This window comes from Prionailurus viverrinus, chromosome A1 (genome assembly GCF_022837055.1).
Source record: "Prionailurus viverrinus isolate Anna chromosome A1, UM_Priviv_1.0, whole genome shotgun sequence".
Taxonomy (NCBI): Eukaryota; Metazoa; Chordata; class Mammalia; order Carnivora; family Felidae; genus Prionailurus; species Prionailurus viverrinus.
In genome coordinates, this window is record NC_062561.1 from 117087233 (window position 1) to 117111291 (window position 24059).

Genomic DNA, 24059 nt, shown 5'->3' on the forward strand with positions numbered 1-24059 from the left:
CTGCCCCTCCCCCGTTCATGCTCTGTCTCTCTCTGTCCCAAAAATAAATAAACGTTGAAAAAAAAATTTTTTTAAAAACGTGTTAACTTTTTAAATCTTATTTATTATTTTTTTATGTTTATTTATTTTTGAGAGAGGGAGAGCAAGAGAGAGAGAGAGACAGACAGACAGACAGAGTATGAGCAGGGGAGGGATAGAGAGAGAGGGAGACACAGAATCTGAAGCAGGCTCCAGGCGCTGAGCTGTCAGCACAGAGCCCAAGGTAGGGCTTGAATTCACAGACCGCAAGATCACGACCTGAGCTGAAGTTGGACACTTAGCTGACCGAGCCCCTGAGGTGCCCCTGTTTATTTTTTGTGGAATTGAGTTTTGGCCAAAGCATAGCTGGGTTAATCAATGGTTTTTCTAACTAGATTTTGGTGATATAACTGACATCATTTTTTTCAGGTGATAATATAATAGTTGAGTCTGTGGTTAATTTTGCTGGTAACTGTTGCCGTCCGGTTGTTCATTTCTGAAATGTCAAATGAGGTAAAAAATAGGAGAAAATGCTTGTTTCTGTTTTCCTTCTTGCCCTCCTTTGCATAAATTCTAGTTGAAGAGACTTTAGTTATGTTTTTTAAAAAGAAGGGAGGGAGAGAAAAAACTTTTGGGAAGGAAGACTTAAAGTATTTTTGCCTTTAGCATTTATAAAAGATTACTTATAAAAAAACAACAGTTTTTGTGAACCAGAATTCCTCTCATCTTTTTACTTCAACCGTTTATTTTTGTACCTAATCAAAGATAGAAAAAAAAAGTTTGCAATCTTTAAGACTTGAAATAAACTTTATGGGTGCCTGGGTAGCTCGGTTGGTTGAACATCCGACTTTGGCTCTGTTCATGATTTCACCGTTTGTGAGTTCGAGCCCTGTGTCAGGCTCTGGGCGGACAGCTCAGACCCTGGAGACTGCTTCAGATTCTGTCTCCCTCTCTCTCTGCCCTTCCTCCACTTGTATTCTGCCTTTCTCTCTCTCTCAAAAATAAATAATCATTAAAAATTAATTTTAAAAAGGCTTCAAATAAACTTTATTGTCATTGGCAAAAACAGTACCATTATAAGTGGAAGTTTGATGTTTTGTTGCTCAGTGTAGTTGCTGGATAGAGATGAGCTATGTAACTGTCACTGGGCAGTAGAGACATATCTGTGATCCTTTAGCTGTATATAAGATAAAAAACTATGAGCCTTCTGTATTTATACATGATAAAGACTAATTTAGCTAGATCTAACATTATTTCGGACTTATCCATTTTGTGGACCTGTTTTTGGAGACTATCTCACCAAGCCTTTTATGTTAAATATACAGAATTTGTCTAATTTACTATTTCCATAGAGCTATAGATGGTTTTCATATTGGCTGACCAGATATATTTTGAGATAATGCTATTACAATCTGAATTATAAGTGTATGTATTTCAACAGGTTTATCAGGTGAGATATTTATGAACTGCCAAAAGCAAGCCACCAAATATTCCCAAAGTAATAGACATAACTGGGTATTTTTTACTTTTATTGAGTGCACATTGAGACAGGCTTTTAAAATTTTGAAGAAGGGGGTGCCTGGCTGGCTCAGTCAGTTGAGTGGCCGACTTCAGCTCAGGTCATGATCTCACAGCTTGTGAGTTCGAGCCCCATGTTGGGCTCTGTGCTGACAGCTCAGAGCCTGGAGCCTGCTTCAGATCAGTGTCTCCCTCTCTCTCTGCCCCAACCCACTCACATTCTGTCTCTGTCTCTCTCAAAAGTAAATAAACATTAAAAAAAATTTTTTTAATAAAAAAATAAAATTTTGGAGAAGACAAGACAAAGGATATATTAGAATTGAGTGCATTTTGGTACCTCTGATTGACATAAATGTATTCAGATCATTTGTGTATATAGTTATGTATAATTATTAACTCATTCTGAGAAACTTAACACTTTTCTAACAAGTGTTGAAGATATTTAGAATTTGATCTTTTGGGCCAGCATTTAAATATAAAATGCCTAAAACTACACTTGAAAATTCAAGTGATCATCACAGGAAAAATTATAGCTATGCGAAGTGGTGGAACTTGCTGTGGTAATCATTTAGTATATACGTACATGAAATCATTATGTTGGACACCTTAAGCTCATAAAGTCTTGTATGTTAATTATATCTTAATGAAACTGAAAAAGTTAATAAAATGAAAAAAAGGAATTCAAGTGAGTGCTGATGAAAATGTATCATGTGAGATTCTTCATGAATATCACTCTTCCAGTTTGAAAAGGCATAGAATATAGACACTGGTGAGTGACAGGACAAAAGAGTTATAATTACATAAAATTTTAAAAATTACATTTATATAGTGTTTTATTATTTTCAAGTTATTTTACCTTATTTCATCATTTCAGTAGCATTGTAACATAGGTAGGGCAGGTATTACCTTTGTTGATTGAGGAAGAAATGGAACGTCAGAAACGCAGAAAGTGACAGCTTAACATCACACATAGTGCCTGATGAAACTGATACTTCAACCTAAGTCTCCTGATTTCTAGTACAATATTCTTTCCATTATGTCATGTTGCCTGATTGAAACTTGAATTTACATGCATTTTAAGATGTAGGAGAATTAAACTGAGTAAGTTGTTTTATGAATTTTAGTTTTTGGAGAGAGGTTGTAAGCCTTTTGAAGGCATGGGACACATCTCTATTTTGTGTTTTTCTTCCAAACTTGATTCTTCCCAAGCGCTTAGGCATGTGCTGTCTTGTGTATGTGATACTAACATTACTGACATCCAGGATGACATTGCTACTGATGGTCTCTCCTTCTCCTGGTGGTGACCAGATAGACCATGAGCAAATCAACTTTTGCATGTTGTTATTCAAATCTCTCCCGGGTTGTTCTGTGTAGCCTAAAGCTGTAGTTGTACTTTAGGTACTTTATAGTTTTTTAAAAAATTGATCTAAAGTTTACCTTACCATAAAATTTAGCATTTTAAATGCATTTTAAATTCAGTAGTTTTTTAGTATATTTACAAGGTTGTACAGCAACCTTCACCAGTATCTAATACCAGACATTTTCATTATTCCAGAAAGAAACTTGAGACCTATTAGTACTCACTCTCATTCCTCCCTCTCTGACTGACTCTTCAGTTAACCACTAAATTACTTTCTATCTCTATAAATCTGTTTCTGTTGGCCATTGCATGTAGGTGGAACCATACAATATGTGACTTCTTGTTTCTTCTTTCATTAAGCATAGTATTTGCAAGGTTCGCCTTGCATTCTATAGCATGTGTCATTACTTACTCCTGTGTTTTTAATTTATTTTTTTTAATGTTTTTATTTATTTTTGAGACAGAGAGAGACAGAGCATAAGCAGGGGAAGGGCAGAGAGAGAAGGAGACACAGAATCTGAACCAGGCTCCAGGCTCCAAGCTGTCAGCACAGAGCGTGACATGGGGCTGGAACCCACAGACTGTGGAGCTCTTGACCTTAGCTGAAGTCGGATGCTCAACCAACTGAGCCACCCAGGCACCCCTCATTACTTACTCCTTTTAATGGCCGAATAATATTACATTATATGGATATACCACATTTTGTTTATCCATTTACCAGTTGATAGACTTTTTTTTTTTCTAATTTTTGTCTATTGTGCATAATACAGGTATGGCCTTCTGTATACATATTTTTGTATGTTTTAAATCCTCTTAGGTAGGGGTGCCTGGGTGACTTAGTTGGTTAAACATCCAACTTTGGCTCAGGACATGATCTTGTGGTTTGTGGGTTCAAGCCATGTGTCAGGCTCTGTGCTGACAGCTCAGAGCCTGGAGCCTGCTTCAGATCCTGTGTCTCCCTTTCTCTCTGCCCCTCCCCCACTCATCCTCTGTCTCTCTGTCTCTCTGTCTCTCTCTCTCTCTCTCAAAAATAAATAAACATAAAATCCTCTTAGGTATATACATAGAAGTGAAATTTCTGGGTCTTTTGGTTATTCTATGTTTAATTTTTGGAAAGCTGCAAAACTGTTCCCCACAGGGGTCGTGTCATTTAGATTCCCACGAGCAGTATATGAAGGACCTTGTATTTTTTTAGTGTGGACCACTCATTGCTTTCCAAATGCATCTTCAAGCCCATTTTTTATTTCATTCCCTTCTACCTCTATCCCCATGTCTGACTACCTAGTGAAATTCTACTCATCCTTCAAAGCCTAAGTTAAATGCTGCTGCTTGTGCAAAGTCTTGGAAGTGATTTCTCACTGTTTAATGCATGTAGTTGTACCATTTGTTTCTCTTTGGGGCCTTTTGTGATAGCATTGGTACCTTTAACTTCTATCTTCTACCATATTTTTGTACTGTCAGGGTGCTTCATATAAAACAGGACTTGAGTAAATACCGTTTACTCATTGGGGAAATGAATGGGAGAGAATAGAAAATCCTTAACTTGGATTTTTAAAATGTTCCATGGTACCTATAATCTCTGTTTGTCTTCATAATATGTGTAATACCACATTAGACCAATACTTTTTATAAAATAGAAACGTTAATTTCTCAGTATGATTTGTAATAAAAAATTCTAGAATTTGGAATGATGGTTTTTCTGTTCTCATCACTGGTAAGTTCCTAATAATACCTAATAATTTCTTGGGCCCGTGAGAAGATTTTTATTGTACACACAGTTATCTTTTAATATAATTTAACAACTGGTAGGCTGCATTTATCTTTTGGCATGGATTTAGAATGGCATCTTTGTCTGTAATTACATATTAAAGAAGCTGTGTTACAGGATAGTCATGTGGCTCCATGTTATTAGATCTGAAGTTTATTTTGTAAAATTTTAGTACTTCACCAGATAATAAAATGTAACCAAATCATTTTCACTTTACAGTCTTTCTTAGGATGTTTTTTGGTGTCCATTATGAAACTGATGACAACAGCCAAATATGCCAAATAATGTAGTCTAAGTACTGTGGTCCTGTATGGTGGCCTTGTCTAGTAGTTAAGAGCACAGATTGTGTAGCTATGTGGCTTGGGTTTGAAACCTGTCCTTGTCTTTGTTATTTATTAGCTGTGTGACCGTGGAGAAGTACTTAACCTTTCTGTTCCTATTTTTCTATCTGTCTACAAATATGTTAACCTCCCTGGTTATACATATTTACATATTGCAGATGTATCTAGGTATATAAGTATATATTCATTATATACATGAGTAGTCATGTTCATGTTTACAATCATATATGTGTATTTTTAGCAAAGTAAAGATCGTACTGTTTTGAATTTTGTGATTTTCATTTAACTTTATAAATGCTTTCTCATGTAACTAAATTATGCTTTAAAAACATTGTTTTTAATGACTGCATGGTAGTCTATGCTGTGAATGTACAAAATGTATTTACCAAATTCCCCGTTGTAGTTTTTTTTCTCTCATTTTTGGAATTTGAATTAATGTGCAGTGACTACCCCTGCATATTTTTGTCTGGCTTTCAGATACTAAAAAAAACATTTTTTTTTTTTTAAGTTTTACTTATTTAAGTAATCTCTACACCCAATGTGGGGCTCTAATTCACGACCCCAGATCAAGAGCCACATGCTCTTCCAACTGAGTCTGCCAGGTGCCCTGTGGTTTTCAGATACTTTTTAAAGGATAGATTCCTTAAAATGGAATTACTGAATCAAAGGGCATGAGCCTTTTAAAGCATTTTGGTACACATTTCCAAATTGCTTCCCAGAAAGATTGTACATATGTTACTTGTTGAGAAAATTAATTTAGAATTAACTTGTTTTGAAATTAGAGGGTTACATGTTTATTTTCATCAGTTGCTTTTGCTTATACCATTCGTTCATTTCAACGATTATGTATTCAATACCTACTTTATATGATGTATTCTTAGGCCAGAGGATACAGCAGTGAACAAACAGGTATGTTTCCTAACCTAATTTAACTTTCTTGTCTGTAGGGCTCTAGATATTTGGCAGTGTTTTAAATACTATTTTCATTTAAGAATCAGAATTTAATAAATTGATTAGAAGAGAGGAAAAAATGTGCCTTAATGACCTATCCATGCTATCTAGTCTCTTTTACTATCTAGTCCAATTTTCATCTTCCCGGGGGCTATGTTCATGTACTTGTTTCATTTAAAAACAAAAAACGGGGGTGCCTGGGTGGCTCAGTCGGTTTAAGTGCCTGACTTCGGCTCAGGTCGTGATCTTGTGGTCTATGAGTTTGAGCCCTGCGTCGGGCTCTGTGCTGGCAGCTCGGAGCCTAGAGCCTGCTTCGGATTCTGTGTCCCCTTCTCTATTTGCCCCTCCCCTGCTCACTTGCTGTCTCTCTCTCTCTCTCTCTCTCTCTCAAAAATAAATAAACATTAAAAAAAATTTTTTTAAACAAAAAGAAACCAAGCTCTGTGCTAGGCACAGAAGATGAAATGCTCTTCAGGAAACTTGAATCTGGTGTATCTGAATTAGACTATAGTCATGTCTGAAGATAAGCAGATAGGCAGGACGCTCCCTCAAAGACCCTTCCCACAGCCTCATGTTTCTACGGTAATTTATCTGCTTATACTTAAATTCTAAATCAGAAATCATATTACTTTAAATTATAGTTATTCTGACAATATGGAGATTAGTTTCATAGATACTGCATTTTTAACTCATAAACAGGTTGAATCGTTTATTTTGGACCAAGAAGATCTGGATAACCCAGTACTTAAAACAACATCAGAGATATTCTTATCAAGTACTGCAGAAGGAGCAGACTTACGCACTGTGGATCCAGAGACACAGGCACGATTAGAAGCATTGCTGGAAGCAGCAGGTAATTTATTTCTTGTTTTGTTATTTTCATGTCTTTAAAAGTCTAGATCTCTGTAAAAAGCTGTGCAAGATTGCCCCAAAATTATATAACATTATATGAGATTTGAACTCTTAGTATGTGTTACGTTTTTTATTGTTCACATTTTATATTTAAAAAATTCTTGGTTGAAAGTTTTTAGAGAATGATTTCTGGGCTCAACCCTATTTTTAAAGGTCTTAGATAATCAGATACTTATAAATGAAAACTTATCTATTTCCAATTACATTATAAATGTGTGAGATAAATTTGGTTCCTTAAATTATGAATCTTTGATCTGAACTGATTTAAGGGTATTCTGCATGTGATTTTTTACTCATTTTAGTCTAGGGATAACTTAATTATTATAAGTTGCTAGTTTTTTAATGTTTATTTATTTTTGAGAGAGAGAACGCTCTTGTACATGCGCTTGTGTGCAGGAGGGGCAGAGAGAGAGGGAGACAGGATCTGAAGCAGGTTCTGCTCTGCACTGACAGCAGAGAGCCCAGTGCAGGGCTTGAACTCACGGACCAGACTGGGAGATCATGACCTAAGCCAAAGTCAGATGCTCAACCACCTGACTCAGCCAGGTGCCCCTATGAGTGGCTATTGTTTAAAAAAAGATGTTTATTTATTTTGAAAGAAGGAAAGAGAGAGGGTATGCATGCATGTGAGCAGGAGAGGGGCAGGGAGAGAGGTAGAGCTGCGAGTGCAGAGCCTGATGCAGGACTCAATCATACAAACTGTGAGATCATGACCTGAGCTGAAATCGAGAGTTTGACACCTAACTGAGCCACCCAGGTGCCTCATAAGTTGCTATTTTTTATTATATTATTTTATTTTATTTATTATTTTATTACTGTTGTTTATATTGAACACCCTGTTTATTATTTGCTGTACCAAGTCTCCATTCCACTATAAAGAAAGGCTTTTTATCAGCTAAAATTGTTTTAAGAAGGAAGTTAACTTTTTTAAATCTTCTATGTTGTTTTTTTTTTTATATTGCTTTTGAGATATGTTCACTTTGTGTGACACTCTTTTTAGTTACTTATTTAGCATAAATATATGTGTATGTTAAATACATGTAAGAATTTAATCTAGAGGAATGTATAGGTTATTTTTTAAAATAGTGCCTAAAAAGTAAATAAAAAAATAGTGCCTAAAAACTTGTTAGAGTGCCATATATACTTTAAACCATGTTAAAGCTATTAAACTCCAGAAAATTCAAAATAAAAAAGTTTTAAAGTATAGAAATTTGATTCAGTTACTGAGTACTCTAATAAGCATAATATTAAAGATTCAGAAAAATCACAGCAGCTTTTTAGCACATTTCATATTGACTGAACAATACAGCATCAATTTCATCAAATAATGACAAGGACAAGAGCTAAAATAAATTGAACATTTTTTGGTAAAGTTTAGTCATTTATTCTGAGGGGCACCTCAGTGGCTCAGTTAAGTGTCTGACTTCAGCTCAGGTCATGATCCCACAGTTCATGGGTTTGAGCCCCGCGTCGGGCTCTGTGCTGACAGCTCAGAGCCTGGAACCTGCTTCAGATTCTGTGTCTCCCTCTCTCTCTGCCCGTCTCCTGCACACGCTCTGTCTCTCTGTCTCAAACTTATTTATTTTGAGAGAGGGAGTGGGAGAGAGTGGGGGTTGAGCCGAGGGAGAAGAGAGAGAATCTGAAGCAGACTACGTGCTCAGTGTGGAGTATGATGCTGGGCTCAATCTCATGACTGTGAGATCACTACGTGAGCCACCCAGGCACCCCAAATTGAGCATTTTTCTATTCTTGGAAAGACAGATGTTATGTTAAAAATGAGCTTACTTGTTATCATCTTGTTATTCCTTTAATTCTGTCCTGTTATGGAAAAGCACAGGTACAATTTGTAGCCCATTGACTTTTAGTCTACCTTACTGTATCTTTTTGGAACTGATAGAAACTTAAAATTAAATTGAACAAAATAAGACTGTTTAAATTAGGGCAGAACTAGTAATAAAAAAAAAAGGTATAAAGATCACATCACATTGATAATGACATTGAATGTCCTTCCCTTCTAGTCTGGATTTCCTGTAAATCTCCTACTTGTGATTTAGGGATATACTGTATAAGATTCCTGAAATGGGAGTGCCATGACCACCCTCTAATTTGTTTGTTTGTTTGTTTGTTTGTTTGTTTGCTTTGCTTTGCTTTGGAATCTTACATTCTTTTGCTTAGAGCAGAGAGAAACTTGGAGAAAAGTCTTCTCTGTTTTCCTTTTCTTAGAAAAGGTTTAGGCTTTGTTTTCTGGTGGTAGCATATCTTTACTCTCTGGTTTAGGCTGACACTTCACTCATGTTGAGCGTACTATTCCTTAATTCCTAACTAAGGGCTTTAAACTAATTTCTCCTTTTTTCTGGCACCTCATGATTGTTATTCAGGGCTGTTTTCTGGTACATTAAGCACTTTTCTTTCCCTGTTTTCTCTTAATTCATAGAAGTCTAGAAAAAGTAGCGAGATACCTTAGAATTGCCTGTTTTTCATACATATATTGATAGAAAGAAAATAAACCTTGAAAGTAATGCTTATCTGCCTTTTAGGAGGTGTTAAAAACTATCGAATTTAAAAATTTTGCTTATTTTGACAATTTAAACTCCATACACAGTTAGATATGTTTTTGGTGTGTCCAAAGAAATTGTCAAATGTATTTTAAAATGATGTGCTTCTTTCTAAGAACTGTGCAAGTCAACTGTTTAATGAATATTTTCTTTTTGCCCTAGAGCATTTTCATTTGCTTTTTGGACATTGTTTTCAGGAATTTTTAGACTCTGTGGTTTTTTGTTTTTGCTTTTAAGTAGTCTCTACACCCAATGTAGGGCTCAAACTCATGACCCTAAGATGAAGAGTCACATTCTCCACCAACTAAGCCAGCCAGGTGCTCCTAGATTCTGTGTTTCTAATTGTGAGACTATATTAGGCATTACTAGGCTTATTAAGGAAAATAGAATTTTTGACACTATTTTAACTGAAAAAATGAAATGGAAAATATTTTTTCTTTAAGATTCTTTGATATTCTTAGAGAAAATGAAGAATCTTAAAGCTATTTCAAGAATTTCATTTATTTATTTATTTTTGTTGTTATTTTTAATTTTTTGAGAGGGGAAAGAGCATGAGCAGGGGAGGTGCAGAGGGAGGGAAAGAGAAGGAGATAGAGAATCCCAAACAGGTTCCACACTGTCAGAGCAGAGCCTGACACGGGGCTCAAACTCAGGAACTGTGAGATCATAACCTGAGCCGAAATCAAGACTTGGATGCTTAACCAACTGAGCCACCCAGGCACCTCTGTTTTTAATTTTTTTAAAGATTTTATTTTTGAGTAATCTCCACATGCAATTTGGGGCTCAAACTCACAACGCTGATACCGAGTCACATGCTCTACTGACTCAGCCAGTCAGGTGCCCCACAAGAATAATTTTTAAAAATTATGTTCTTCTAAATTATAAATATAATACGATCAAAAGTAGGTAAAGCAATATGAAATGTATTAGATAGATAATAAAACCTTCCTGTTGTTAAGGTTTACATATACTTCCAGGCTTTTTCCTGTGTAGCTTTATAAATGCGTGTATATATTTAAACACACATAATTTTTAAAACAATGAAGTAAGCGTCACATTACACAAAATGTATTGTAACTCCCTTTTTTTCACTTAATTTATTGTGGGCATCCTTGTATAACATGGTATGTCTCCTCTTTCTCCTTGTTTTGTTTTGTTTTGTTTGTAATCATTTTGGGAAAGAGTGGGAGAGAGAGAGAATGAGAGGGAGAGGGAGAGAGAGAGAATCCTAAGTAGGGTGTCAGTGCAGAGCCCATCGCAGGGCTCGATCTCATGAATTGGGAGATCATGACCTGAGCCCAAATCAAGAGTCAAATGCTTAACCGACTAAGCTACCCAGGTGCCCCACTTTCTCCTTATTTTAAAGGGTAAGATAATATTCTCTTGCTTAGATGTATCATGATTTATTTTACAGTTCCTTATCGAGGGATATTTAGGTTATTTCCTCTTTTCCCATATTACAAATAATGATGTAGCTGATATTCATTTATAATTTTTCTTATTTGTGCAAGTATCTTTATAGGACAAATTATTAGAAAGTGGTATCACTGTGTCAAAGAATGTTTACACTTAAAGTTTTGCATTTAAAAAATTATATATATATAAAATTTTATACATTTAGATCTTCAGTCTACTTGGTATTTATTTTTGGGAATGGGGTGAATTAGAGATCCGTCTTAATTTTCAAATGATAATCATTTTCTGAACAGTGTTTTTGAAATAAGCCCTCCCATCTCCTTTGATTTGAAATGTCAATTTACAAATGATCTAGGGCTTTTTTCTTTTTTAAGTTTATTTATTTTGAGAGAGAGAGAGCATGCATATGCATGCAGAAGGGGTAGAGAGAGAGGGAATGAGAGAGAATACCAAGTAGGCTCCCACACTGTCAGCACAGAACCCAACGTGGGGCCCAAACTCACAAACTGAGATCATGACCTGAGCTGAAATCAAGAGTCGAACACTCAACCGACTGAGCCACGTAGACACCTCATCTCTTGTATATCCTTGATATAATTATCTGTTTCTGTGCAGATAACATACTGTTATAATTTTCTTTCTTTTTTTTAAATTTTTTTAATGTTTATTCATTATTGAGAGACAGAGCATGAGTATGGAAGGGGCAGAGAGAGGAGGAGACAAAAAGTCTGAAACAGGCTCTGGGCTCTGAGCTGTTACCATAGAGCCTGATGCGGGACTCGAGCTCACAAACCGCGAGATCATGACCTTAGCTGAAGTCGGACGCTCAACCGACTGAGCCACCCAGGTGCCCCTCATGCTGTTATAATTTTCATGGCATCCTAATACATTTTATATCTTATTGGGAAAATTTTCCCTTCTTTCTTTCCTTGTTGTTGTTCTCCAAAACTTCATTATTTTTCTCTCATTTGCAGCAGTGATCAGGCAATGATATTATCATCAAAATTTTCTATTACAGCAGTATCTGATTCCTCACTGAATCTAGATAAAAAGATTTATTGGCAACTTAGACACCTAATAGCCCCACTAGACTGTGAGCTCTGTAAGGACGGGAACTATGCCTTATCCCTTTTTGCCTTCCCAATGTCTGGCAAATCACAAGCACATAATAAATATAAGAATGAACTTATTTCAATTTATACTGTTATCCTAGAAGATGGTTCTAGGTGGCTCTTCAACCAAAGGGAAAAACTGTTGGATTGTTTGTTATAATAGTACAGAATATTCCCTTTATTACTACTGAAAAGAGTATAGATAAATATGATCTTATACTAGAGATCTTACAGTATGACTATATATTTTGAAAGAACTTTCATTTTCCTCAATGAGCCTCACGTTAAGTTACATTTGGAATTAGGTAGGGAACAAATTAATATGATGTACATTGTAAAGATGGAAAGACTAAAACAGGTGGTTATGTGATGGCCTTTTGACATTAGTGGCAAAATTGATACCAGCCTTATGTTCTGAATGTCAGCCTTATTATGGCGACTCTGCCCTACATAGTAGTGTTTAGAAATGTAATTACAGGGGCGCCTGGGTGGCGCAGTCGGTTAAGCGTCCGACTTCAGCCAGGTTACGATCTCGCGGTCTGTGAGTTCGAGCCCCGCGTCAGGCTCTGGGCTGATGGCTCAGAGCCTGGAGCCTGTTTCCGATTCTGTGTCTCCCTCTCTCTCTGCCCCTCCCCTGTTCATGCTGTGTCTCTCTCTGTCCCAAAAATAAATAAACGTTGAAAAAAAAAATTAAAAAAAAAAAGAAAAGAAATGTAATTACAATTTGCACTTTATGTTTTTTCTTCCCCTGTGCTGCCGATTCATTGACGCATGCTGAAGGAATTGGCAAATTGTCAACTGCTGATGGTAAAGCTTTTGCAGACCCTGAGGTACTCCGGAGACTGACATCCTCAGTAAGTTGTGCACTAGATGAAGCTGCTGCTGCACTGACCCGAATGAGAGCAGAAAACAGCCACAATGCAGGACAAGTAGACACGTATGTGTATATAATGAATTCTTCTGGATATTAGACATTTTCTGGAGTGGACTTTGGGGAAGTAACAAATTTTGGTCAAGTATATCTTTTGGAGGGAATTATTATAAACTTTAGCTAAGTGGCTATTAGAATGGCTATTAATGTTTTAAGTATATATATGTATATGTATATACATATATGGCATTATATATATATATATATATAAAAATAGATATTATATTTTTATTCTTGCATTCTACTCATATTCATTGAGCGTTCTTGTGGAATGAAAATACCACAAGTGAAAAATCCAAAGTGAATAAAGATCTGATTTCTATTTCTAAGGCAGTTACTTACTCTAATGATTATCCTAGTACACTCTAAACTGACTGCTTAAGTAATAATAAATGAAATAGGTTGCTCTAATCCAAGTGCTTGCTACTCAAATATGATTCGTAAGTAGCAGTAGCAGCAAGCAGCTCCTTAGATCTCATTAGAAATGCAAAATTCCAGACCTCACCTCAGAGCTACTCAATCAGAATCTGTATTTTAACAAGAAAAATGGGTGATTCATGTGCATATTAAAGTTTGAGATTTATCAATTTTTTTTAATGGTTATTCATTTTTGAGAGACAGATAGACAGTCAGTGTGAGCAGGAGAGGGGCGGAGGGGGTGGGGCGGGAGACACAGAATCGGAAGCAGGCTCCAGGCTCTGAGCTGTCAGCACAGAGCTTAATGCGGGGCTCAAACCCACAAACCACGAGACCATGACCTGAGCCAAAGTTGGATACTTAACCAACCGAGCCACCCAGGCACCCCTCTTTTTTTTTTTTTTTTAAAGTTTTGGGGTTTTGTTGTTGTTGTTGTTTTAAGTAACCTCTACACCCAACATGGGGCTTGAATTCACAGTCCTGAGATTAAGAGTTGCATGCTCTACTGACTGAGCTAGCCAGGCTCCCTGATTTTGTTAAACACTCTGTAGTAAAATTTTTACATAGATTGAAACTTCTGTTACCAAATAAAATTTTAAACCATGGAATTATATCCCAAATGTCTTTGGGGATTATTGCATTGGTAGAGTTTAAAAACTTGTACATGTACTTTATTTAAAATTTAATATGACAATATGTTAGAACATTTCACAAAATAAAAATGACAGCTGTTTTCATATTCACTTATTGGCTTTCTGGCTTGGTTGGCCTACATGAATAATTAGTATTGCAAACAAGATGCTCAGCACACAAAATGTTCATGCAATTTTTTTTCCTTACCATATCAACATTTTTCTATGTATGACTCTTTGTATTTAATGTAATTTATTTTGAGAGGGTTCTGAGTCTTTCTGTGTTGGCTAATTGTTGATGGTTTTGTTTTCAGTCGTAGTCTGGCAGAAGCTTGTTCAGATGGGGATGTGAATGCTGTTCGTAAATTGCTAGATGAAGGCAGAAGTGTAAATGAACATACAGAAGAAGGAGAAAGTCTGCTGTGTTTGGCTTGTTCAGCAGGGTATTATGAATTAGCACAAGTAAGCAGAAATTATCTTGAGTGATTGAAATGTGGAAGGATTTTGATTTTTGTTATCACTAATAAAAGAAATTATAATTAGAGGGCAAGTTCTTTCCTTTCAGGCAGTGGGTAAAATAGAAACTGTACATAATTAATTTTGTTGCCTACACACGCAATTGGGCATGGTCCATTTTTCTGCTCAAAAATTTTTTTACTCAGAACTGTTCCTAATGAATAAGAAGCACATAGAAATAATAGTAATATTTTAAAACTCATCCTTAGAAATAATACACAGCTATAATAGAAATTAGTGATTTATTTTCATTTCATCCAGATTACCTCAATTCTTATAGTTTTTTTTCTGTTTTAGCGGTATTGGGAAATACCCATGTGTTTACCAGATAGTTTCTGTTTGGGGAGTATAGTTTTGCCGTTCTCTTGCTAGATAATCCCAAGCATAACACAAATTCTTTGAAAAGAGCAGTTAACATTTTATCATGGTTTGGCTAATGTGATTACCTACATTACCTAAAGATTAATATGTAATGGAATTGTAAAAAATAACGTCTAACTTAGTGTTTTAAGTGGTGAGCACTGGCATATTTTCCCAAAAGGTGGTTATTTTTTTATTTTTCTTCACCCCCACTCTAAAAGAATATCTTTCCAGATTCAGTATATTCTCTAGAAGTACTATTAATAGTAAGAATTGACATTCCCTCTGTGTGTATGTGTTTTAAAGGTATTGCTTGCTATGCATGCTAATGTTGAAGATCGAGGGAATAAAGGAGATATAACTCCCCTAATGGCAGCATCCAGTGGAGGTTACTTAGATATCGTGAAATTATTACTTCTTCATGATGCAGATGTCAACTCCCAGTCAGCAACAGGTAAGTAGAAAGTGATGTGTAAATTTGAGGAAAGGAAATTGATATATTTAATTGTAACCTGAGAGATAAAAATTTGATTTTTACATCTGCGCAACAGTAGTGAACCTACAGAAAAATCTTAACCATTGTTCAGGATCTCTGAGTAAAATATAAATTAATTTGATATCAAAAGACTGAGATTGTGTTTGCCTAAGAGTGACAGTTTTTCTTTTGGGGACACTTTCTTTTTTGCCATAATGATATGTAACATATAAAGAGGCAAAATTATGAACTGTATCTCTTATAATTCTTTATCTCATTTAAATCCAACTCTCTTGTCTTTAGATTATAAATTAACCTGAGATTATTTACCCTGTGGTAAATAATTTTCATGTCAGGCATACCGAATGCATTTACTATTAAGATATTCTTGTGGCAGAATGAAAGTTATTATAGTAAGGGCTGTTCTTTTAGTTATTTGTGTTTCCCAGACACACAGACTGGAGGAGCCTTTGTCATGTGTCTTGAGTTATAAGTATAGTTTTAGTAGTAGGATTCCTTGGATTTAATGAGGCAACAACATAATTTTTAAAAATTTGCATAATGAAAGCATATCAGTGTTTCATACCATTAAGTGAATATTAAATGTAGCCTTATTTTTTTTTTAATGATTTTTTAAAGTGAATTTATTTATTTTGAGTGAGCGTGAGGGTACATGCAAGAGGGGAAGGGCAGAGAGAGAGGGAGAGAGAGAATCCCAAGCAGGCCCTGTACTAGCAGTGAGGAGGAAGCCCCTAGGAAGTCTTGCTCATTTTAAAAATAAATTAGGTGAGATGCCTGGGTGGCTCGGTGAGTCAAGCTTCTGACTCTTGGTTTCGGCTCAGGTCATAATCTCATGGTTCATGAGCTTGAGCCCCATCCCCGGCTCTGTGCTGACAGTATGGAGCCTGCTTGGGATTCTCTCTCTCCCTCTCTCTCTGCTCCTCCTCTGCTCATGTTCGCTTTTGCGTGCATGCGCTCTCTAAATAAACAAACAAACTTCAAAAAAAAATAATAAAATAAGCAAGACTTCCCAGAAGGATTTGTAGACCATTTTGCTGACCACTTTGTCTTAGTTGTAATAATAGTAATATGCTTAATGTGTAACATGGTTGAACAGTTGAATTCTGAACACATTGGATTCTTTAATGTTACTCTTCTTGCTGAATCTTTAAAACAGTCTTCTTTAGTCTCATACTGTTGGATAGTTAAACCACTTCTCTTACCCCCTCTAATAAATAAAAATCCTCAAAATAAAATCAGGAAAGAAAGAAGTGGCAAACCAAGGGATAATGACCTTGTAAAGAGATTTTTCTTTTGAAGGAATTATGCTGAGGGGGGTTTATATCTTCCTACTTCATTAGCTTGTCAAGTGAGATTAAGTGTCATTTAAAAAAAAATCCCCTTTTAGCATATTTTTATCTAAAATATTCTATGTATCATTCAAAATGATTCTTTTTTTTCAGTACAGTACAATTTATGAATATTTAACATTTTCTTTCTATGTATATTCATGTCTTAATTTTCTTTTACCTTTCCTTTATACATTTTATTCGTAAGACAATTCATTGTTTTAGGTACATTTTCCATCTGACACATATCTTTAGCAGGAAGAGAAGTAAATTGACCTGCTTATAATAAATCTTTTAATTAGTAAGAAAATTAAGATTGCTACTTCTAACCAATAGAACAAAAAAACTTGAGATGATAGTTTTAGTGGTATATGTAAAGGAATTGAAGAGGTAGAGCTCGAGCATGGCATAATTATAATTGTCTCCATTTTATCATAATTCTATATTTCTTTTTGGCTTCTGTTAGGAAATACTGCACTAACTTATGCCTGTGCTGGAGGATTTGTTGACATTGTGAAAGTGCTACTTAATGAAGGTGCAAATATAGAAGATCATAATGAAAATGGACATACCCCCTTGATGGAAGCAGCCAGTGCAGGTCATGTGGAAGTTGCAAGAGTTCTTCTGGATCATGGGGCAGGCATCAACACTCATTCAAATGAATTCAAAGAAAGTGCTCTTACCCTTGCATGCTACAAAGGTACTCTCTCTATATATGAATATTTATATATATTTTTCATATCAACTTTGAATATTTAAATATTTGAATTTTGAGGGTTCTTTTTTAGTGTGTGTATATTTTGAGCAAGAGACAGAGAACAGAGAGCACGTGCATGTGCATGTGCACAAGCTGGGGAAGGAGCAGAGAGAGAGAGAGAGAGAGAGAGAAAATCCCAAATAGGCTCCACGCTGTCAGTGCAGAGCCCAATGTGGGGCTCGATGTCACAAACCATGAGATCATGACCTAAGACGAAATCAAGAGTTGGACACTCAACTGTGTGAGCCACATAAGCACCCCGAGGATTAAATATTTGAATTAATTTTGTATTACTTAGGTTTTCCTTGTGCTGTCAAATTATCTAGCTTCTAAGAGATTATATAGAAAGTCTATTTTAAGCTTTGCACAGTGGCAGTATCGTAGCCAATGAGGTTTATCCGAGGCACGATTATTGCTAATTGAAAAAAAAAAAAAAAAAAGAATATTTTAGTCTGTATCTCATAAAGCATAATTTAACAGTGTGTTTATTATTTTAATTTCTATTTATTCAGGTAGCTATGAAGTCAACGAAAACTTGTAGCATAAAACTTGAAGGTTTCTGTCATTTAATAACTTTTGTTTTATATGATTTTTCCAACTATTACTTCAAAAATAAAGCACACTCAGATAACAGTAAAAATAATAATCACAGTTGATATAGAAAACTTGAAAAACACAGAATAGGGTAAGGAAAAGAAATTTTACAATGACATGTAATGTTACCCCCTAAAGATGAAGGCATGTAAACAGTATTTTAGTGTATTTACTTCCAGTGTGTTTTTTAAGCATATATATATATATATAAACATACGTATAATTTTTAAACTAAACAACCAAACTTAACTGTTTTGTAGTGTGCTTATTTTATTTAGCAATATGTCATGAACATTTCCCATCTCAAGAAATATTTTTCTAACACAGCTTTTGGTGGTCACATAGTACTTCACTATTTCAGGAGTGGGTTAGGCTGCACATGTCATGAAACCTAAATTAAGAATTATTTGAACAAAAGAGAAGCTTTTTCTTTTTTACATAAATCAAGTCCAAGGGTAGGCTGTCTAGAGCTAGTTTAGCAGCAGTTCCACTGCTATCAAGATCTCAGAATTCTCTTTTTTCTGCTCTACCTTTCTAGTATGTGGTTTCTATCCTCAAAGTTACCTACACTCCAAAATGGTAGCTAGAGCCCCAGCAATCCATATTCTAGGAAGGATGAAAGGGTAAGGGCAAAATGGGGAGTGTCCTTCAATTTAGTAAGCTACCTTTAAGGAATCTTCATAGAAGTTCTGCCTTATAGCTACCACTTATATGTCACTGGCTACACATAACAAGGGAGGCTGGGAAATGTAGTCTTTTAGTCAGGCATGTTGCCACTCAGATAAAATCAGAGTTCTACTATTAAGGAAGACTGAAAGAGTGGGTATTGGGTAGGGAACTCGTAGTCTTTGCAAATACTTCAGATGGATGCACCATAATGCCTATTGTTGGACACTTGAATTGTTCCCAGTTTTTCACTATTATTAAAAACACTGTAATAACATCCTTGTGTAGACATCTTTGCCTAATCTCTGATTATTTCCTTAGGATAAATTCCTGGAAGTGGAATTGCTGGGTCAAAGGGTATGGACATTTTTAAGGCTTTTGATACATATTGCCAAATTGCCTTCTAGAAAGGTTGAACCAATTTACACTCCCACCAGCAGTGTTTGAGAGTGCCCTTTATCCCACCCTACACCCTCACCAACACTGGGTATTATCATTCTTTTTAATATTTGCCATTTTGATAATAGAAAATGGTGTCTCATTTTAATTTGCATTTGTTTAATAGGAAGGTTTTTTTTTCCAGTTTAGTAATCATTTGCTTTTCTTTTTTAATAACCATTTCATGTCCTTCATCCATTTTTCTACTGGAGTGTTTGTCTTTTTCTTGCTGACTATTAAGGCTTTTTATATATTAAATGTATCCAGAGGGTTGAAATTATTTTGAAAGGATTATTCTATGCCTGTTCATTTCCACAGTGAGTTTATGGTCATTATGTTAATGCTGTTTTCATGAAAAATATGATGCAAACATACTTTACCTGGCATTTGATTTGATTTCGGTGTTTTGATTTGATAGTTTGATAAGTAGTTTATAATAGAATATATAATAGTATTATTGCTTTATTTAACTTGAATTATGTGCTTTGAACTAATTCAATCTTTAAAACCTAGATACCTTGACGAGAGCCTGCTTATTAGTTTGGATTGGCTTTGTAAAAGTGTCATTGCTTTATTGAATGAAAAATTAATTCTCTTGTAAACTTTTGTATAGATACCTGAAAGAAAATGATTCCTCATTTTAATTCTTACGTATTAAATTAATACTCAGTTCTTTAGAAATACAATTTTAAAATTTGTGTTCTTTTCTTTAAGGCCATCTGGATATGGTTCGCTTTCTACTTGACGCTGGTGCAGATCAAGAGCACAAAACAGATGAGATGCACACTGCCTTAATGGAGGCTTGCATGGTAATTTTAAATTGCACTCACTTGAAACAACATTATTGAAAAACAATGTTTTGTTTAACCTTTGTTTTTGTTTTTGTTTTGTTTGTTTTGGAAGAGAACTTTTTTTAATGTTTATTTATTTTTGAGAGAGAGATAGAGTGTGAGTGGGTGAGGGGTAGAGAGCAAGGCAGACGGAGGATCTGAAGCGGGCTCGACGCCAACAGCAGAGAGCCCGATGTGGGGCTCAAACTCAGGAACTGTGAGATCAGGATCTGAGCTGAAGTAGGATGCTTAACCGACTGAGCCACCCAGGTACCCCAGAAGAGAAGTTTTTATTACTTTTATGTACAGAAAATTCAACAGCATACACTTAGCCCAGTTTGGTGGACAGTTATTTAGCCTTTCCTTTTTCCAACTTGGCAATGCAAACCACTGACTTTGGACCCTGTACGTTGCTTCCCCAGTGATAGTGGATCTCATCATATCTGTCGTTGTAATTGGTCCTGATAGCTTCCACCAGCTTAGGCAGAGCTTCTTTGTCTTCCAAGTTAAGCTGTGTGAAGTCAACAATGGTACAGGTCTTTCCGTGGGCCAGAAACCCCAATCTGGGCCTTCCCCTTGATAAAGCAGTAGGGAACCCCCATCTTAAGACACAGGACATGTAGGAAGTCAATCAGCTCAGTGGGTCCACATCATGTGCAGTTACTACCAAGTGAACCTTCTTATTTTCTATTGAGGTGGTGATAGTACTAACCCCAGCTTGAAGGACAGGTGGTCTCTTAGTGGGGACACCCTCTTTCCCTGCAGCTTTCTTCTCAGACCAGGTCAACAGTCTCTCCTTCTTCTCTTGCTTTGTCTCTGTTCTGTATTTATGGGCCAGCTTAAGCAGCTGAGTAGCTGTTTGGTGGTATAGAGCCTGGGTGAACTGGCTAATTGCGGGAGGCACTTTTATTTTATTTTTATTTTTTGTGCGGAAGGCACTTTTAAAGTTTATTTATTATTTATTTTGAGAGAGTGTGCGTGCATGAGCAGGGGATTAGCAGAGAGAGAGGCAGAATCCCAAGCAGGCTCCATGCTCACAGTATGGAGCCTGACGCCAGGCTTGAACCCACAAACTCTGAGATCATTACCTGAGCCGAAACCAAGAGTTGGATGCTCAACCAAATGAGCCATCCAGGTGCCCTCGGGAGGCACTTTTAAATGTTCATAGAGTTTATAGCCCTTTGCCACTATAGGTGGATGTAGTGGGGCCATTTGACAAAGCAGGTAAGGTTCCTTTTGGGCTGGACATCCTGTCTGATGCCAAAATTCTTGGACCTTTTCTCAGGTGGAATTGACTACCTTCTTGGCCTCCTGCTTCTTCATTGCAGCAGGGGCCAGAGCCACCTTCCTCCCTGTAACCTTCTTTCCTTTTGGCATCTTGGATGGCTGGAGGAGACTTGTTTAACTTTAATCGGAAATCTGTCAATGTAGGAAGCACTACAAAAGGCAGGCTTGGCTCTGTCATTTCCAACACACCGATAGACTTATTCCCCCCCCCCCCCTTTTTTTTTGTTTTTGTGTTAAAAGACACATAACAGGGGCGCCTGGGTGGCTCAGTCGGTTGGGTGACCGACTTCAGCTCAGGTCATGATCTCGCGGTCCGTGGGTTCGAGCGCAGTGTTGGGCTCTGTGCTGACAGCTTGGAGCCTGGAGCCTGTTTCGGATTCTGTGTCTCCCTCTTTCTCTGACCCTCACCTGTTCATGCTGTCTGTCTGTCTCAAAAATAAATAAATGTTAAAAAAAAAAAAGTTTAAAAAAAAAAACTGAAATCCTGTACTCATTCAATAACAATTTCCCATTCCCTGCTTTCCCTAGCCCCTGGCAATCACCATTCTATTTTTTGTCTATGATTTTGACTACTCTAATTATCTTGCTGAAGACCAATCATACAGGGCACCTGGGTGGCTCAATTGGTTAAAGTGTCTGACTCTTGATTTTGGCTCACATCATGATCTCAGGGTTGTGAGATTTAGCCCTGCATCAGGCTCTGCATTGAGCACGGAGCCTACTTAAGATTCTCTCTCCCTCTCTCTGCCCCTCTCCTGCTCTTTCTCTCTCTCTACAATAAAAAATGAAAGAGTAATCATAAACGTAATTATAGTAAAACCTTGGTTTGTGAGTATAATTCATTCCAGAATCATGCTTATAATCCACAGCACTTGTATATCGAAGCAAATTTCCCTGTAAGAAATAAGGGAAACTCAGATGATTCGTTCCACAACCAAAAAATATTCACATAAAAATAATTGCAATACAGTAATATAATAAAAAATATTAAATAAAATACAAAATATAAAGAAAGATAAACAAATTAACCTGCACTTCCCTTTGAAAACATTCGTGGCTGGTGTGAGGGAGATGAGAGAGGAGGGTTATTGTGTAGGACGACTTTCACTATCACTAATGGAATTACTGCTGTCTCTTTGCTCAGTGGAATCTTTTTCTTTTCATGCAACTTCAACAAGTAACCTACTCAATGACACTTGGTTTTGCCTCATTTTGAGGATTTCCTAGAAATGTGACTTTGCATTGTCATTAAACAGATTCATCGCTCACACTGCTACAGCCTTGTATGGGTGGTACTTTTCTACAAAATTTTGCCGTTTCCCACATTTTATACAGCTCCTTAATCTCATTTCAAGTGAGGGAATCCTCTGCTTTTTCTCCTCCTCTGCAGACGAGATGCAAATGTAGACTTATAAAATCTTGCATTCTCGGCCACTCACATACCTCATTTGTACTTCTTGATGATTTCCTTCTTAACTTCCACTGTAATCACCTCTTTATTCTTAACACCTTTCTTTTCAACCTGTTTCTGCATGGGGTCCATTTTATATGCTCCCATGGCTGTTGACTATAGTACAGTATTAATAAACTCTTGTCGTATGCTGTATTTAATGTAACTGGCAATAAGACAGCACAGGAAAGGGTCTATAACTATCTGCAGGCAGCCTGACCTGGAATGAAGCAAAGCATTCCTAAACTTCCACTTGAATGGAAAAGCAAAGGACTGTCCATAGGTGCTTTGAAGTGACAAAAAATACACTTGTGCCAGTTGTGGGCACTTTCTTGTGTTCTGAAAAATCACTGTTTTCTGCCAAATACCATGGCTTGAGCCCAAGCATCTGAGCATGAGAGATGATCACCCACAATCCAGCAGCAAGCAAGTGAGAAAGGGAGAGGGAGAACCATTGACTCAGTTTGATCATGTGATGTTCAGCATTACGTACCACTCGTATTGCAAGACGTCGCTCGTTTATCAAGTTAAAATTGATTAGAAATGTTTGCTTCTCTTGTGGAACCAACTCGCAGAACAAGTTACTCAAAATCCAAGGTTTTACTGTAATTAATTAATTTAAAAAAGAGGAATCTTACAGGATTTGTCTTTTTTTGACGCCTTATTTCACTTGGCATATTTTTCTCAAGATTTATCCAAATCGTAGCATGTGTCAGAATTTCCTTACTTTTTTAAGGTTGCATAATGTTTCATTTTATGTATATAACATATTTTGCTTATTCATTCATCCTATGGTGGACACTTGGGTTGCTTCCGTGCTTTAGTTACTGTGTATAATACTGCTTTGAACATACCTGTACAAGTATCTGATCAAGTCCCTGCTTTCAGTTCTTTTGGGTATATACGTAGGAGTGGTATTGCTTGATCATATGGTGTTTCTAATTTTTTGAGGAATTACCACTTACTGTTTTTCCACAGCGGTTTTACCAGTTTTATCTTTCTACACTGTACAGAGGTTCCAATTTCTCCATATTCTCACTAACACTTGTTATTTTCTGGAGTTTTTTTTTTGATAGCAGCCATCCTAATGATTGTGAGGTGGTATCCCATTGTGGTTTTGATGTGCATTTCCCTAATGATTGTGATGTAGATCATCTTTTCATGTGCTTATTGGCCATTTGAGTATCTTCTTTGTTAAATTGTCTATTCAGATCCTTTTACTGTTCTTGAATTAGGTTGGTTGTTTTTTGTTTTTGAGTTTTAGAATTTCCTTATATATTTTGGATATTAATCTCTTAAACCCATTATAAATATACCCAAGTATTTTCTCCTATTCTGTTGGTTGCCTTTTTACTCTGTTGAATAGTGCCCTTTTATATAAAAGTTTTTATTATTTATTTATTTTA

The 24059-nt window shown here is 36.2% G+C and overlaps 1 protein-coding gene and 2 pseudogenes across 5 annotated transcripts in view; 2 read left to right on the plus strand and 1 right to left on the minus strand.

The window, feature by feature from the left end:
- ANKHD1 (ankyrin repeat and KH domain containing 1) overlaps positions 1 to 24059 on the plus strand; it is a 132944-nt gene that overhangs the window by 21888 nt on the left and 86997 nt on the right. For all 5 annotated transcript variants that reach the window (XM_047860564.1, XM_047860556.1, XM_047860581.1 and 2 more), the window contains exons 2-7: positions 6656 to 6809; positions 12732 to 12888; positions 14246 to 14393; positions 15114 to 15261; positions 17098 to 17331; positions 19801 to 19895. In XM_047860564.1, coding sequence (XP_047716520.1) covers positions 6656 to 6809; positions 12732 to 12888; positions 14246 to 14393; positions 15114 to 15261; positions 17098 to 17331; positions 19801 to 19895 — 936 coding nt within the window. The remainder of the gene's footprint in view (positions 1 to 6655; positions 6810 to 12731; positions 12889 to 14245; positions 14394 to 15113; positions 15262 to 17097; positions 17332 to 19800; positions 19896 to 24059) is intronic.
- Positions 17747 to 17878, plus strand: LOC125146845 (uncharacterized; annotated as a pseudogene).
- Positions 20245 to 21299, minus strand: LOC125166704 (60S ribosomal protein L7a-like; annotated as a pseudogene).